General features: G+C 34.4%; 2 protein-coding genes across 13 annotated transcripts in view; one reads left to right on the top strand and one right to left on the bottom strand.

The window, feature by feature from the left end:
* Nucleotides 1–3,800, bottom strand: part of LOC144966469 (mitochondrial enolase superfamily member 1-like) — a 58,547-nt gene extending 54,747 nt beyond the window's left edge. Inside the window, exon 1 of one of the 2 annotated variants that reach the window (XM_078903049.1) lies at nucleotides 3,660–3,800. The gene's annotated coding sequence lies outside the window, so the exon portion shown is untranslated. Of the gene's footprint in view, nucleotides 1–2,703; nucleotides 3,148–3,659 lie in introns of those variants that run through there. The other variant, XM_078903059.1, reaches the window with a different exon arrangement.
* The window catches only part of LOC144966437 (sodium-dependent lysophosphatidylcholine symporter 1-B-like), a 39,084-nt gene continuing 25,159 nt past the window's right edge, over nucleotides 3,773–17,697 (top strand). For 2 of the 11 annotated variants that reach the window (XR_013644224.1, XM_078902959.1), the window contains exons 1-6: nucleotides 3,928–4,140; nucleotides 6,817–7,059; nucleotides 10,587–10,736; nucleotides 12,106–12,227; nucleotides 14,346–14,514; nucleotides 17,205–17,283. Coding sequence is in view for 9 of the 11 variants with exons in the window: in XM_078902959.1 (XP_078759085.1) it covers nucleotides 7,015–7,059; nucleotides 10,587–10,736; nucleotides 12,106–12,227; nucleotides 14,346–14,514; nucleotides 17,205–17,283 (565 nt within the window). In the remaining 2 variants the exon portion in view is untranslated. Of the gene's footprint in view, nucleotides 3,884–3,927; nucleotides 4,141–4,164; nucleotides 4,305–6,816; nucleotides 7,060–10,586; nucleotides 10,737–12,105; nucleotides 12,228–14,345; nucleotides 14,515–17,204; nucleotides 17,284–17,697 lie in introns of those variants that run through there. The other 9 variants (XM_078903011.1, XM_078902967.1, XM_078902994.1 and 6 more) reach the window with 9 other exon arrangements.

The raw sequence follows: 17,697 nt of genomic DNA on the forward strand, positions 1-17,697 counted from the left end.
GATGATAATAATAATAGTAATAATAATAATAATAATAAAATAACAATAATAATAATAATAATAATAATAATAATAATAATAATAATAATAATAATAAATAATAATAATAATAATAATAGTAATAATAATAATAATATCATCATCATCATCATCATTATTTATTACTCGGCATGTAATATAGAAAATTGCAAGTTATGAAATGTAAAATCAGGCATATCTTACACCATCGTGACTATTCATATTAAGATAATAATCTATTAATAAACCATGGCACTTTATCATATCTGCGAGACGAATCAATCTTGGATTTGAATCAACTTAGCACATTGTTTAACCAAGCCATTGAAAGTACGCAATAATGATGACGCTAATAACGATGATTAGGAGGAGGATGAGGAGGAGGAGGAGGAGGAGGAGGAGGAGGAGGAGGAGGAGGAGATGATGATGATGATGATGATGATGATGATGATGATGATGATGATGATGATGATGATGATGATGATGATGATGATGATGATGATGATGATCAGTGGCGTGGGGCCATTGGATCGAATGGTGCCAGGCACCACACCAATCTTTTAAAAATCATTAACAGCATAATTTAATTAAAAATAAAACTGAGAAATTTTAACTCCAAGGTCTTTCGCCAACTCGCCAACAACATACTGCCTTTTTAGCCTCCGCTCTATTCAAGATTCCGATTCACGCACTGCGCCGACTCGTGTGTTGGTGACATCACAGCGCGAATTAGTGACTGAATCAACACCGTGGTGCAAAGCAATCCAAGCTCCAGTTAATGCTCTATCCTGTAGTATCGCTACAGCTGATTGAGCGAGAAACTGGGTCGAATTATACTATCTTCAAATAGCGGAAAACCCTCGACTTGTGCCAGGATCTGAGAGCTCCACCGTTGGACGGGGGGATGCGCCAAATTAGGGTAACTTCGGCCATCCAAAATATTACATTAACTGTCAAAAACACTGATCATTGTCAAGTTTATTTGTAAGCAGCAAAGAAAAACAACATTAAACTTAAAAATATGACATATCAAAATCCCCCTCCCCCCACCTCTTTTTCACGATTATTGAATAAAGTAATTCTTTGCAACGAAGCATTGTGGGCGAATTTACCAACATTTTTCTTGCTTGTAGTGCCGAGTTGATGGTTACGTGTTTATGAGTGTTTATTTGTGTGTGTTTGTGTGTGTTTGTTTGTGCGTGTGTATTTGTGTCAGTCAGAGAAAGAAAGCGAAGATTGTCAACAGTTATACTTTGGTGTGTTTTTAGATTTTTTAAGTACTTAAGTGGAGTGATTTTTTCTTGTGTTGCTTTAAGATCTGAATCCACCTTTTATTTGTGCAATCATTAATCGTATTCCACTGATTTCCATTATTTGAGATATACTTTGAAGTTTTGTTTTGTTAAACAATGAATTGCAATGAATCAAGTTGACTCTTTGACAGTTTGGGAGATTGACACTAGATGACAATAAATTAGAAATAAAAAGACTAGTTCCTCACCAACCAACTGATTTTGAATTAACACAGGTGTGGAAATCTCCAAAACGCTCTTTTTCAGTGACATGGTATGACAGACATGAATGGCTCACAGTTAGTTTAGAAAGAAAAAAACGTTTCTTTTGTTTTTATTGTCTACTTTTTACAGATACACAAACACTGACAAATCATGGCTATCTATAGGCTATAGTGACCTTAACCACTTCCATCGTATTTCTTGACCTCCTGAACGTTGTTTTAGCACCCTTAAAAGAGTGAAAAATTTCTTGCAAAAGTCAATGAAACAGGAGCGGTTAAATTCGTTAATGATCCTGTAAATTCACAAAGCTGAAATATATGCCGTTCCAGATTTCAATAAACAAATTATAAAAAGATTTGCAGAGATGAAACATCGCCGTGCAGATTTTCTTTACAAGTACTAAAAGTAAGTAATTTCTGTCATGGGTTTTTTTTTTCTCTTTTGATTTACATTTATCACATATTGATTGCATTATCTACCAAATCCAATCCTTTAAATAGTGGACAAAGAATAATTACAAAGACCTTTTCATACGGGACTTGTATCTCAGTGTTGTGTCTTGTTGTTTTCATGAATTATTTGTGTTTGTGAGTTTTGTCCACTCGTAGAAACCATCGACCCTCCCCCCACCCTTCCAAAAAAGAGAGTTTTTAACATGTGCTCTCTCCTCTTAACCGTGTTCACTGTTTTAGAATTTTTTTTCTTCTTCTAATCATGGCACCACCATATGACGTCAATACGCCACGCCGCTGATGATGATGATGATGATGATGATGATGATGATGATGATGATGATGATGATGATGATGATGATGATGATGATGATGATGATGGTAATAATAACAATGATAATAATAATGATGATTAACAGACATTGGTTTTCACCATTCTTATAAGGGAACGTCAAACATTTATCCCTATGAGTCATCGACTTTCATTACATTACCAAAGTTAGCAAAATGAACTTGAACTTAAAAAGACCTCATTTTTCTCTCCTTCTATTTCGGAATCACAACAGTGCGTTTAATTCTCTTTGTGCATTGAGATTGCTGAAACGAAATCGCGATAAGTAGCTCAACAACGTTTCAAAGCCCAGTTTGGTTGGCCAATTACAGGACGTGAAGACGTTTTACTTTTTTAAAACAACAAATAAACGGGAATTCTTTACTTTGCAAGCGATTACTGTTAAAGTCTGTTTAGATATGCTGGAATTTCACGATGCATCCTATCTTCATGAATATCAGCCATAGATAATCCTTCGGTAAGATGATGCTCCTCCACCTTGGGGACAGGCTGTTCGCAAATTTCTAAACAACACGTTTTCAGACAGATGGATTGGGAGAGATGGAGTCGATTGCCTGGCCGCCTTGGCCACTGGACATTTCTCGGTATATGACTTTTTCCCGATGGCGCTACATCAGAGACATTGTTTATTCAGCGCCCATACCAGAAGTTGGCACGCTTACCATGAAAAAAAGAGTATTATTGAATCCATCATGACACAAAGGTTACAAAACACATGGAAAGAAGTCCAAAATAGTTTGAATTTGTTGAAGTACGGCAACCACACTAAGGCACATTGAGTAAAAGATTACGGGAAAACAAAATGTAAAGTATGTATGTATTCTTAAGTCCATGCTTTAAGGTTTTTTCAGTTAAAGATGTTATTAAACAGGGAAAGACTTTATGGACACCCTGTCCCTATTTCTGAACCGAATGAAATTCGAGTTGTAGTAGCTATTTGCCATCATACACCCGACATGTGAACGTCTGACAAGAGCTCTCTACTTCAAATGATAAAAGCATCACACAGTCGCACTTTCCCCCTTCATCTTCATATCGTTGTTGTTTTGATCTTCTACGGAAAAAAATAAATGTTCTCTTGTAATAAGTCGCCATAAGCGATAATGTGCAGTTGAATTCGACATCGACACACCTCCTTTTGATTTCCGGCACGCCTCCTCTGTCCCTGTTGCGTGGCATCTTGAACAGTCAATATAATTTTTATTTTCTCCATTATCACCTCTAATATTCGTGAATCCTTTGTGCTCTACAATAAGAAGGACATCTGAATGAATATATTTATAGATGTCTGATATATATATATGTTTAAATTTAGGTTACCTTGTTTATTTTTGCAGAAGAACGTCAGCGATCTTGCTCTTTGGAGAATAAAGTGACACTCTTTTATGGCGAAGTAGTTTCTTGTGTGTTGTTTATGAACTATGAACCTTTACCCTAAACTTAAACAGTGTTACTTTCACTCTTGACAACAAAGACGAGATCTATCTACATACATAGTGCATAGTTTAATCAGAGCGTGTCAAGTTATTTCTACTGACTATGAGGTGAACAGCCTTTAATATCAAAATAAAATATCATAGGCGACGTTAATAACTTAGGAAGCTAGCCTCTCACTTGTCAATTTTATCAAAATGGCAATATGTCTTTGAGACACATTTCAAATGATTTGATAAGCTGATAATATGTCATGATTGATAAAGTGGACTCTTCTTACTTCGGCAAGATAAAACTGACTATTAGTATCTAGGATATCTGCAACTCGAGATACTCTACACTCCTTCTACTTCTTCAGTGTTAGTGTGTAAGTGTATCTCGGATTTAAGCTTGGGTTGCTCATGACCGACTGTATTTGGTCTAGTTGATTCAGTTGATGTTTTGTTTTTGTTTTTCCCTGGAAAAATCTCAGAAGACTTGTGATTGATATGTAGACAGGAATCTATATCATGTGGATTAGATTTTGTTGTGGTGGGTAATTGATTAGGGAGCCAATTAATTATAGTGTCAGTGCTGTGGTGATTGCATTTGCTATAAGGCTGTCGTTATTCTCAGACATGTCTGACAATAAAGAGAACATTATTGGCAGACACCTGTATGGAAATAATAAAAAACCTGGACTTTTGTTGATTATTGGCAGACCTTGTCTGGCAATAACCAAAAGCATGGCCTTTTCGTTATTGTTAGACACATTTATCAAATTGACAGAAATATTTTATGGAAAATTCCTAACTAGGCGTGAAAAGTACCAAATGTTCTGAAAAAAAGCCAGTGGTTATTTGTGTCCCAAATCAGTTAATATCAAGTGATATTTAACACAAGATGAAAGTAAATAGTGCTCAAATGCCAAACCCAGCCTTTTTTTAAAAAAGCAAATGGATCAATGAAATTTAACTTTTTGACACTTTGAACTGAAAGGTCAAACTGGCAATTCGCCTTCTGTTTCAGCATGGAACATCAAATAAACCAGAAGATCAAAACCATGAATTTTGAATTAAAGAGAATCCATCGAATGAAACAATACATTCCTCTCCATTTGCTGAAGACGGTCGTTTGTGCACTCAGCAAGGCTTGTCCTAGGTATTGGTCGCAGTGACTTGATGTGTGTCAAGGTGATGTTGAGGGCATTACACTGGCTACCAGTTAAAGCTCGTATTGAATACAAAATTGCTCTACTTTGTTTTGATGCCACCAATTCATGAAGCCCTGCCTACATTCAAGACTTGATTGTCCCCTACAACCCCACTCGAAATCTCAGGTCCTCAAAAATTGTATCACCTTCAAATTCCAAAAACTAATCTTAAATGTTTTGGCAACAGATCATTCAGTAAAGTAGGTCCCATCACTTGGAATTCAGTCCCATTGTCAGTCAGGCTTGAAAACAGCATTGATAAATTCAAAAATATACTGAAAACCTATCTCTTTGGGAAGTATTTAAATTAGATTGCCAGGAATTATTGAAAAGTGCATACTTGCCTGCGTACGTGTGTGTGTGTAATTGGATGCGTGTGAGCTTTTGTTTGTATGTCCGAATCTACAGTGTGTGAGTGTAATGTTTTTTACTGATGGTCAATGTGAAGTGCTTTTTAAGCTTCGGCATATAAGCGCTATATAAATGCACATTTATTATTATTATTTCAACCAACAAGAAACTTGTTAATCATCAAATCGGTTCATAGTCCACCAACCATTAAAATTTTCACTAGCTACCTACCTGTTAACTTTATTTATCTTCTTATGTTTCTATAATTTGGTCATTCTGACCACAATTTTGAGGATATGATGATGGCCGGGAATTTGTTTATTTCGTGGACGAATCCCTAGGCCTAGGTGTGTTTCGCCCCAAAACTGAACACACCTGTGTTTTTCCTGTCTTCTCCATACAAAACAAGATCCAACAACATATTATTCGAATCAGAGATGAAAATAACTCTCAAAACGTGGAAGCAAAGATGGTGGAAAATTATTATCTAGCCCATTTATGAATTTTAAGATACACCGATATTGGTGTGGATAGACAGCTCAGTGGGTTAGACCACCTTTCATTTTATTCCTTTTAGCTGCACAGGTTCGAATCCGATCGCTCCCTTTTTTTTTTTTCTTTTTTTTTTTTTTCTCATTTCTCGTTTGGCCTTGTTTTGTTTCGAGTATGATTTTCTTAGAGTTTTAAGATTTTTATTGTTAATTTTTTCTCTTATCTGACCATTTGGTCACTCTCTGAATATTTTTGTTTGTTTGCTTTATAATTATTTATTCTTTTTAGAATATACTTTTTGAGATCGGAGGATACAATTTGCTAGAAAGGAACCAAAAGAGAGAGGGAAAATATTTTTTGTTTTTAAAAAAAAGGGTGGAAGGGGGGGGGGGGTGGTGAATGGAACATTTATCATTTGCAGCGCTCTGTAGAAAGAAGATGGGGGGAAAAATGTGGCGGCACCAGGATTCAAACACGCACATCGATTCTGACAAACCGTCTCAGGCAGACGACTTAACCATTTGGCCATGACACCCACATGAATGTCAACCCATATTGTGTATTAATCGACTGATTTATTGTTAGTTAATTTTATGGTTTTTTGGGGGTTTTTTTGTGATGTTTTGTTACATTGCTGCATACTGTTTTAAGTGTTCTAATGACTAAAACAAAGATATTTCACTTCACATTGAATTTTGATTAAGAATATGATACTAATTAACAATCGCATAAGCATTCTTCTAAATATGACATTCTATATTTTTGATTGGATAAATGTTTAATGATTGAGTAATTTAGTTTTATTTTGATTGTGCTTTTACGTGCTCATCCAAGTTTAGTCTGAATGCAGCACTTTTATATTTCTTATAAGTTCAATGCAGATGCTTCATAGCCAACATGCACTTATTTGCCTGTCTGGTAACCCAACTTATTATGGCATGGGCTTATTGTTGTAATGGAAATTTTAAAAAATGATGCAAAATATTGTCCATTACAATGTTAAATCAGGTCCATAATTGCGTTCAGATGTCATACCTGCATATGTGTACACCTTGTTCATAGCTATTGACAATACTTTTTTTGACAGCAGAAATTCTTCAGGGGATGGTGTGAATATCAGTCTTATTTTCTTGATAATGGAAACGAAATAAAGACATGTATGGAGCTTGTTTCTCAGTGAAAAAACGTTTTATATAAAACTTTGCAATGATGGATTCAGAGCTTTGCTTGAGTAACAGCCACAGTTCCAGGGTAAGTATTTATTTTTAATCAGACCAGATATAATATAAAAATTAGAGAATGATTTCTTTTATTGGAAACATTATAGACGGGGTTTTATTTTATGATGTTTTAAGACTTAGATTGGGCAATATTCACTATCTGTGTTTTTCTGACTGAAAGAAGTAGCATTTTTTTTTTTTTTGCTGCTTCAAGGGACATTCAAAAAGAAACCGGATAATGGGTATAACTTTTGAACTAAGAAGAATTTTTTTCTATCTGTAGACAAAGAAACATAGAAAATTTCATTTTCTTTTTCGTGATATTTCAGCACCACTAATGAACACAATAAGCTGGCGACTCCAATCACAAAATAGTCAAAGGTGGAAGTCAGAGCTGGTGTTCATTTTTTGTATACAAAATGAAGAAAACGTTCTGAAATTCATCATTTAATAACCAAAACATAACCTGAGAATGCAATATCTAAGCCTCAGATTTATCAGTGGGACTCTTGGTTCAATAACAGTCAAACAACTCTGGAAAACAAACCCAAGACTGGTCAACCAAAAGCGTAAAACAGTGATCAGAACCCTATTTGAGTTGACGAAATCATCAACTTTGATTGGAGAGTTAAGATTTGAGGGTTGGCTTTGATACTTGAAATTCCAAAAAGCACTATTAATGAAATTGTCCATGACATATTGGGGTTTTGGAAAATTTATGCTAGATGGGTTCCAAAAATGTTAAGAGAAGAACACAAGCTTTAAAGAGAAAAAGATTCCGGAAACCTTCTGGATCAGTGTCAACAAGATGGCTTTGCCGAAACACAACTCATTGTAAGGCCTGAAGGGGACTTTCATCTGTTTAGGCCCATTAAGGAGACATTTAAGGGAAAAGAGAGTCAAGGCATATGATCTTGTTGAGGAAGTTCAAGATTAGTTTTCAAAGCGTGACCCACAATTTTTTTTTTCTATTGGGTATCTCTTCACTGTTGTTACACGGGCAAAGATGCATTGATCTGCATAAAGACTTCATTGAAAAAGTGTATGTATTGAAAACTTTTTGAGCCATGACAAAATTCCTGGGGTATTCAAACATCCCTAAGATATATCCTGATTGTATTGACCTTTGTAAGACTAGAACCATTGGGACATTGGAACAGCTTGGTTCTTTCATGTGATATTACTGGTTTGAACTGCTCAGCTTTCAATACTCAACCTCTATCATTAAAATATAAATATATCTATTAGGAGGGGGGGGGGGGGGGGGGGGGTTGAAATCTCATAAAAAATTCGGTTTCCCCAAGTTGAACACTTTGCAACAGAGGCCATTGGAAAAAAAAATATATATATTTTCTCATTCTAGACAAATGATTTCACCTTCTCTTAAAACTATTATTTTCATGTCGAGAACATCTTCTTATTCAAACCAATGCAGCAGTCTTTTGTAAAAAACACAGGTTTTTCTCTTAATACTAACACCCAACATCAAAACAGAAGATCGAATAAGGACAACATTAAAAAAAAAAAAAAAAATCTAGCTGATGTTAGTCTCACTTCACTTGATTGCATAGAAGACAAAAACTATTCAGCTTGACTATTTGATGAGATGACAGAGTCAATAAAATGTAAAAGATCCTGCGGCGATTCAGAAAATTCTTTCATTAAACTGACATCCAAGTCAGGTAACAATAATTGTAGCGTAGAGCATGACAATTTGCAAAAGTATTTGTGGAGGGCACTGGGGTTTTTATGAACAAGAACAGATGGTTGATTTTTCAAGATTCTTTCACAATCCTTGTTGAGATTTAGCTGCGAAAATCTTGGAATCACCGAAATGTTACTATCAATGTTATAAGTTCTTTTGATGAAATGGGAGGAATTTGAGGGAATACTATCCTGGGAATGGTGACCAAGATCCTTACTGCAACAAGGATCATCAGTTTTTACAAGACCACACTGCCTACCCTTTTGTAAGGAAAGGAGGTCCATTTTAGAATCTTTATTTAAAATCTGAGCTGAGGTATCAGCAGATGCAACATCTTTTACCCTGCTAACTTCTGAGAGCGGTGCAACATTCACAATCGAGTCTGTTGTACTCATGTCGTCCCCAGAATGTATTCTCTCTTTTCTTTTGATTACTTAAAAATTAACACCTTAACCAACACATTATGATCAACGGCATTCTATTTCAAGTCAGTTTTCATATTTTCCTTTTTGATATCTCAGTTTCACATTGACAATAGAGAGAGATGATTCGTTTCGAATAATGACTCATAAACGAACCATTCTGAGGGGAATTGTAGTAATGGTATAAAGAAAAACAAGGTGCACAAGGAATGTTTAACATTAAGCTGCATCATTTATCACATTGACTTTTGACCTTGTTTGTTATCTAATGTGTATGTAACTGCATCAACCCAAACACTGTGCTTGTCCCAATAGTGTCTGGTGATTGTTGATTTTAAGGACACTAGCATATAACAAATTAGGTAATGCAGGCCGTGTAAAACTTCCACTCCTAATTTCCGTATTTCTTCTTTTAATGGTTGAAAAATAATAAATTATGATGAAGGGTTTCATGCTATTATTATTACAGTTGTAATGCCTCCATCTCCTTCTGAACTTAAGTTGAGAGTTCCAAATTCGAAACCCTGTCTCCCCACCGAATGTAAACTATTGGATTTGATGTGTGCATAGATTTTCCTCATTTTATCAGAGAGAAGTACAAGTACAATTTGGGGCCCCAGAGTACCAAATACTGTTGTACTTGTCCCCGAAAAATGTTGACCAGGTCATAAATAAACTGTACATATAATGCTAAATGATTGATAAATGTTTTCCATCTGAACAATTACATATTGTTAAGTGCTTAAAGCTTGTTAATGATGACCTTTATATTGCGTTATAAAGGTGAATACACATTCAATGTTTTATATTTTTTTCATGTGAGATAGATGTTTACCTTGTGATCTTGGGACAATGACCTGTGAAGTGCTTACTTAAAGCTGGTTAATAATGACATTTTAAAAAACTTTTTAAAGTGAATACATGTTTCCGCCTTCTCTTTTTTTTTCATGTCTGGCTATATGCTTCCCTTGTGAGGTATGACATTTACCTCCTGTAATTTTACTCAAGAAGCATAGCATTGTGTACATAGAGTTGTGATTGAATACTTGAACGGATGGGGAAATAGTGGTGTTTGTGTGTAAGAGTTGTGTGTGCGACTATGTGATATGACACTCGCTTTGGGATCAGAAGTTCCTAGGTTTGAGCCTCACTCGCGCATAGTTGAGTCCTTGAAAAAGGCTCTTTACTCACATTCTCTCAGTATACTCAGGTGTAAAATGAGTACCTGGCAATTAACAGCATTGTCTCTGTTGAGAAAAAATGTAATAAAGCCTTACAGGCATCATGTCTCGTTCTACATGTTATGTGTAGCTGTTGGTTAGGGACCCCTTGTAAAGCGCTTTGAGCACTTTTAGTGGATATTGCGCTATAGAAAAGCTCAATTATTTTTTTAAATCAATGAAATAATTTTTTTCTTTTCATATTTTTCAGTACTCCAATTCTAGAGATGATGACCTGATTGTCGAAGACAGGCTACCTCTCTGGAGGAAAATTTGTTTTGCAGTGGGAGGAGCTCCGTATCAGATAACTTGTACTGTCATCGCTTTTTTCCTCAATATATTTCTTTTGGAGGTTGCACAGGTATAGCTTTTATATTAGTTCTATCTTTATCAATTTAATTAAAAGACATGCAGCATTCAATTTGGAAACCAATTTTAAATTTAAGAAAATAAAAGAGAGATGTAGATGTTTGTTTGTTTGTTTTTAAGAGTTTTATGGTGCTTGCAACATATGCGGGTCTTTTCAGTGCCAGTAAAAAGTAAGAAAATGAGATAGTTAAAAGATTACAGAATTACGTTTAAAGCACCCAAGAAAAGGTTAGACAAAGGGGAATTGGTTCAAATAGGAAACAGATGTAGATTCAAAGAGCACACGATCAGTGTACTTAGTTTGAAGAGATGTAGATTGCTGTGATTTATTTAGCAAATAATCATATATGACAAGTGTAGTGTTAGTGATGGGGAAAGAAATAGGGGTATAAGTAATGACATTATAGAGATGAATTAGGGAGCAGGCACCTGTGTAAGATATAGATCTGAAAAAAAGTGTGTATGAAACGGTGCTAGACAAAGCAGAGAGAAAAATACAAGAAAATGGGGAGGTTTATTTTTTCCTTGTATTTTTATAGATGAATATTAAATGATGTTAAGGGAATGAGAACTTGGCAACTTCTGTGATAGCCTCAAAAACATTAGTTCCACGTACATGGAGTTGATTTTGTAGTGTGCAACGGGCAATAACAAATGTTTGTCACCCTCTGGATTGGACATTAGTCAAGTTGGAGAATATACTTTTTTCCAAGTCCAATATCAGATCCTGCTACATGATCACTGCTGGGCTGAACAAGGATAAATACATGGTGGCTAAATCGTATTTGCATGCCAGTAGGGTGTTTCACTTATTGAATTATGTGTTTATATCTCAACAATAAGGAGGAAACAGACATACTTTTTTTTTTAGTTATAAAACTGAAAAAATTGGGAGCAAGCATTGTAAGAGAAAGAAACATACAAAGAAATTATTTCAAAGAAATCGTTTCATAGACTTTCCCAGTTGAGGAAGATTGAAATGTTTTTTTAATGATTCTATTTTCTTGTATTTCTCTCTCTCTCTCTCTCTCTCTCTCTCTCTCTCTCTCTCTCTCTCTCTCTCTCTCTCTCTCTCTCTCTCTCTCTCTCTCTCTCTCTCTCTCTCTCTCTCTTCTCTCCTCTCTCTCTCTCTTCTCTCTCTCTCTCTCTCTCTCTCTCTCTCTTTTCTTCTCTCTCTCTCTCTCTCTCTCTCTCTCTCTCTCTCTCTCTGTTTGGTCTATCGCTGTATATTGGGGGTTTTTTTTACTGCTTTTCGGGGGGAAATTATTTAAAATTAAAATTCATAATTCCATTGTTGTATCAAAGCTAAATGTTTTTTTTTTATTTATTAATTTTTTTATTTTTTTTTATTTCAACAATAGCTTCAGCCTCGCTATGTGTCGATTATTTTGTTCAGTGGAAAGGCATGGGATGCCATCACAGATCCGAGCATTGGAATCCTGGTGCTAAAAACGAACACAAGATGGGGAAGCATGAGACCGTGGTAAATCATTCCATTATTAATATCATATTTTTACCATCAATTCAAACGTCTGCCAAGCTATGTCATTTCTGTGATCAATGTTTCTCAAAAAGAGTGTGTGTAAGAAATCTTTAAAATTTTACAAAACAAATCAAATATCAAGGTTGTCCGACTTTAATCGTGCAAGCGCCATGTGCGGTAATTTTTTAAAAATTGTATTTTTTTAATCTTTTTTTTTTAAAATTTTTTTTTTGTTGCTTATAATAAAGTCCAACCCTCCCCTCCCCTTGTGGTCAGCAGAGATCACCAATTACATGTATTATCCTCAAGAAAATAATATTGATTTAATGAAAGTTAATGCGGGTGGTTGGATGGGAGCATCACCCTTGAATCATATACCTATGATGTTCGCATGGGTGTACGATCCGATTGTGATGTCGTTTCTTCTTCTCTTTACTAGCCTATCCTGCTTCTTTGGTTTGTGATTGTATTTTTGACAGGGGATATTTTTTTTCTGTAAATCTTCTGCCTGTTTGTTCTTGGTTATTTATAATTTAGCTTATGATATCTTTAGGTTATGATTTTGATTTACATTTGTACTATTTTTGTTAGATTGCTTGTTTTTTTGTTTCAGCGGTCTCTCATATAACCTCAATTGTGTTGGAAGAGACCTAAAGCAACAAACAAACAAACAAACAAAAAAAATGAAAGTTAATGATTTAGACTTTATGTTCATGGTTCATTATCTGGCCCCAAATTGATATGTTACAATTATCGTCAACTCACTCAATCCTAGACTTTTACCTTTGTGTTGTCTGCTCACTCCAGAGATTTTTTATACTTTTCAAAATTGAACCAAAAATATACCCCACTGTTCAATCTAAAAGAAAACTGACATATCCATATTTTTGTTTGATAACCACCATCATGTGAAATTTTAAAATGGTGTCTTTGATAATACACGTATAGCAGATAAATATAACTAATGATGGGGGAAAAGCATGCACAGCCAAATTCATTTTGTGTCATAATAGAATTAATTTTCAACACGACAAGTCTTAAATAGTTAGATTTCATTCAACAGCCTTTGGACCAAACAAAAAGAGCTGGAGTATTTATATAGCGCAATCTCCACTAAACATGCTCAAAGCGCTTTACAAAGGGATCCCAAACCACCAGCAATACTTAACATGTAAGACAAGACATGATGCCTGTTAGGTGATATTACAATTTTTTTATGACAAAGACATCGCTGTTAACAACCAGGTACTCATTTTGCACCTGTGTACAGTGAGAGAGTTTGAGTTAAGATCCTTTTCCAAGGACTCAACTATGCACCACTTAGAGCAGAGTTCAAACCCTGAACCTTCCAAACCAAAGGCGAGTGTCATACCATAAGACCACATAGCTGTACAAATCAATAGTAATTTGTTTTTGAAGAAAAATTGTTCATCTTTCTTTGGAACTATAGTATAATTTTGATTGACCTGTTTTTATGTTATTTTTCATAGGAAAAATCCATACAGATAATGTCAGTGTTTGTAGTGAACAGAGGTTTGTTCATATCACGAGTGTCATTGATAGGGTTGACTGATTTGATAACAATATATTTCAACAATATAAGTAAAACTCTAATCCCCCCCCCCCCCCCCCCCCCCCAATATATCTATCTCAATTTATCAAATTAATATATAAAGTGTTGCTATTGGTTCTAGGTTGTATATTTTTACAATTTTTGTGCATTTGTATATATATATATATATATATATATATATATATATATATATATATATATATATATATATATATATATATATATATATATATTATTATTATTATTATTATTATTATTATTATTATTGTTATTTATTATTATTATTATTATTATTATTATTATTATTATTATTATTATTATTATTGTTATTATTATTATTATTATTATTATTATTGTTGTTATTATTATATTATTATTATTATTATTATTATATTATTATATATTATTATTATTATTATTATTATTATTATTATTATTATTATTATTATTATTATTATTATATATTATTATTATTATCATTATTATTATTATTATTATTATCATTATTATTATTATTATATATGAAGTTTAATTCCCTTCAACAGGATCCTGTTCTCAGCCCCTCTAGCTTGCGCTTCTTACTTTCTGTTGTTCTACGTTCCATGGGAGATTGAGACAGATAGTATTTCATTAGACCAGACTGTAAAAGCCAGTGATGGAGTCAAGTTGATGTATTATTTCGTTATGTTTTGTCTTTTTGAAGGATTATTATCAGTAAGTTATGGAGTTGCAAATCTTTTCATGATTTTGATAATAATTTAATGGATATCCTCACTAAGTCAAATGTGTACAATTTATTAAATATTCAATTGAATTAATTTGTACTTTTGTGATTTACAACATGTTGTGCAAGATTTCAAAGGAACAAATAACGTCTTGCTAATATGGATTTTTTATGATCTTTCAATGCTAAATTTTTAAAAACCACATTCCAAGTTTCATATGGTCTTTTGTTATTTCTTTTTTAAAAATCGAGCTTTATATAGGGCAATATCCACTAAATGTGCTCAAAGCGCTTTACAGGGGTGTGGCGGGTTGTATGTTATTTTTGTGGGATCGAGTCCAACCGATAGCTCAATGGTCTGGATTCGAACTAGTATGCGCGCTATGGCTCTCGTTACCAGCTGCGCCACTCAACCTATATCACAAACGGCTCAGGTTTAATCTAGGGGTGATTAAGAATCGCCTTAGGGTCCCTTATAACTTAATTGTATTAATAAAAAGTGAGTCAAGACAATAGTAACGCCCAATACAATAATAACAATTCTATACATAAAGTTTAATTAGATTGTTACAGGAAAAGATAGAAAGAATAAGTATTTATTTAATATCAGGAAGAATAGCTCTAATTGAGTGGATCTAATTTATTATATATTTATTTGTTTGTTTTGATATAATCATATGTGTCTGTGGAAAATACATTTGAAAATGGTATAAGCCCGTTTGGCTTATCTTTATCCCGTCGGCTTGCTTGACTGAGGCAAATGTATCAGCTAGTTCCAGGGTTGGCGCCTGCTTGCAGGGTTTTCTGGACTTCACAACAGTGTGTTGTAGTTAGCGACTGACATCAGGGGTTTACCACTATTCAAGGACTGGGATGCAGGGATTCGGCACGGCTGGGTGCTTCAACGACACGGACCTTCAATTAAGAGTTAAAACAACAAGGTCTTAGAGCCAATCGAGTTTGTCTTTCGCCACCGGATCGTCCTTGAGCGACACATCATAATAGCCTTTATTTGCCGACAAAGGCAAGGAGAAGCAGTAACTCTATAATAATGGTAGTTAGTATATATGTATTAAACATCAACTGACAGTCGAGCTATCTTGCATGATGAAAATTCAACAGGGTTGTGTCCCTGGTATTTCTTAATTTATTTTTATTAATTATAATTGAGGTTATGATGTGTGGCCAGCGATTGGCGGTAGGGTACAGACATTCAAGCAATATACATATTGAATATAAATGAAATAATAGCATAGATCATAAACGAATGTTAACTATAGTATAAGATACATATAGATATAGTTTTGTACAGGTATTCCAACTTACGAACATCCATGGAATAGCACAATTAAAATATATATACAAACTATAATAGTAATGCTAGATTAAATTGAATTCACAGCAATATCACGTTCCACTTTGAATGTTAATCAATAATTCATTTTACCTTCAGCCGACATAGAAGAAAAATTTTACAAATTTGAAATTGGAGAGATAGCTCTTCTTTCTTGGGATTCTTAGCGCGTGTGTGATTAAATTCAGAGATGAATTTGATTTTGTGAAATGAACGGGCGCGTCTGAATTATGGGAATAGCCAATCAGACGAATGTTCCTGTTTTAGATAGCCAATGATATTCATATGCTTTGATTAATACGGAGTAACGGAGAATTACCGGAGAGATAGACCTTAATTGTAATTTTAGCTACTCTTGAACGAGACAAGACCTCAGGGCATATGGACGTTGGAGTTTTGTTTGGAAAAGGTAATTAGCAGGAGGTATGGATACAATGGGCAGACAACTTGAACAGGTAAATAAGCCTTAAGCTGAAAGTGTGTGTTCCGTTATACAATGGAAATGTTTCCCCACCTAATGACCAAAATTTCCGTTAGAAAGATTTGGAGCTTTATTGGAGAAAGGCTGTCCATGTTTTGATTATCTTACTGGAGGTGTTAATCAAATATATGTCTCGTCCACTAGGTTTGAAGTGGTTTTGAATGAGACGCTGACGAATGATAAAGAAACACGCAGTGAAAGAAAATCGTTTGTCACAAAGGGGTCCCTGGTCAACAGCAACTTTTAATATGTAGGACGAGTCATGATGCCTGTTAGGCGATATTACAATTTTTCGGACAAAGACAACGCTGTTAACGGCCAGGTACTCATTTTACACCGGAGTATGGTGAGAGAATGTGAGTAAAGAGTCTTATCCAAGGACTCAACTATGCACCGAGTGCAAGGCTCAAACCCAGGACCTTCCGATCGAAAGCGAGTGTCATACCACTAGACCACACAGCCGCATTTGAAGATGATAACAAATTAGTCACTTATTAGAACCAATCTTTTCTCTTCTATTATCTTGAGCGGTTTTGTGAAGGTTTGAAAAGAAACATAAATTTTCTTAATGTCATAAATATTGGAATCCTGTTTAGAAATCCAATTCAACATGACAAACTTAGGATAATGACAAATGCTATCAATAATGGATTGAGAAGCCCAACAATCCTTTGAGAGACATTTGATCCATCCTTGATCCCATCTTTCTTTTTTTTTTTCCCCTTTTTTTCCCTTCTTGGTTGCTCTCATATGAAATTTTTAATGGAGACAGATCGATTCGTATCTCACATATATACTTTTTCATGTATGTTTTATTAACATGTATTAAACATTATTCATTCTAGTGCTTACACGTTCCTTACACAGCTTTAACTATGTATGTTGCAACTCGACAAGAAGACAGAGATTCCATAACAGCTTTTCGTAAGTCTTTCATTATGTTTTGTTTTGTTTTTTCAATCGTTAACGATTATTATTGAATCTGCTTTGATAAATAAAACATTTTCAATTCTGCCTTTCAACTATCAAGTTATATCAGCATCGAATATTTACTTCGATTGTTGCTTTTGCATGGACTTCCATTTATTTTTTTGTTCTATTTTAATGTTGAGTCATATGTTTTATGCCTAACAGTTGTGTTGAGATGTTTTAGTAAAGTGTCCTTCTTGTGAAGATGGTAAACATAAATTTGAAACCATGATCATCAACCTTCTCGGTGGTCTCATCTCCACAATGATTTTATCTCGCTTTCAAAAGTATTAGGTACATAAAATTGATCAATTTCATTAGAATACCATACCAGACCACGAAGGTTTTCTGCTGATAATTTTCCTGTGT

This window comes from Berghia stephanieae, chromosome 1 (assembly GCF_034508935.2).
Source record: "Berghia stephanieae isolate SIO BIC M18660-M18661 chromosome 1, UCSD_Bste_1.3, whole genome shotgun sequence".
Lineage (NCBI taxonomy): Eukaryota > Metazoa > Mollusca > Gastropoda > Nudibranchia > Aeolidiidae > Berghia > Berghia stephanieae.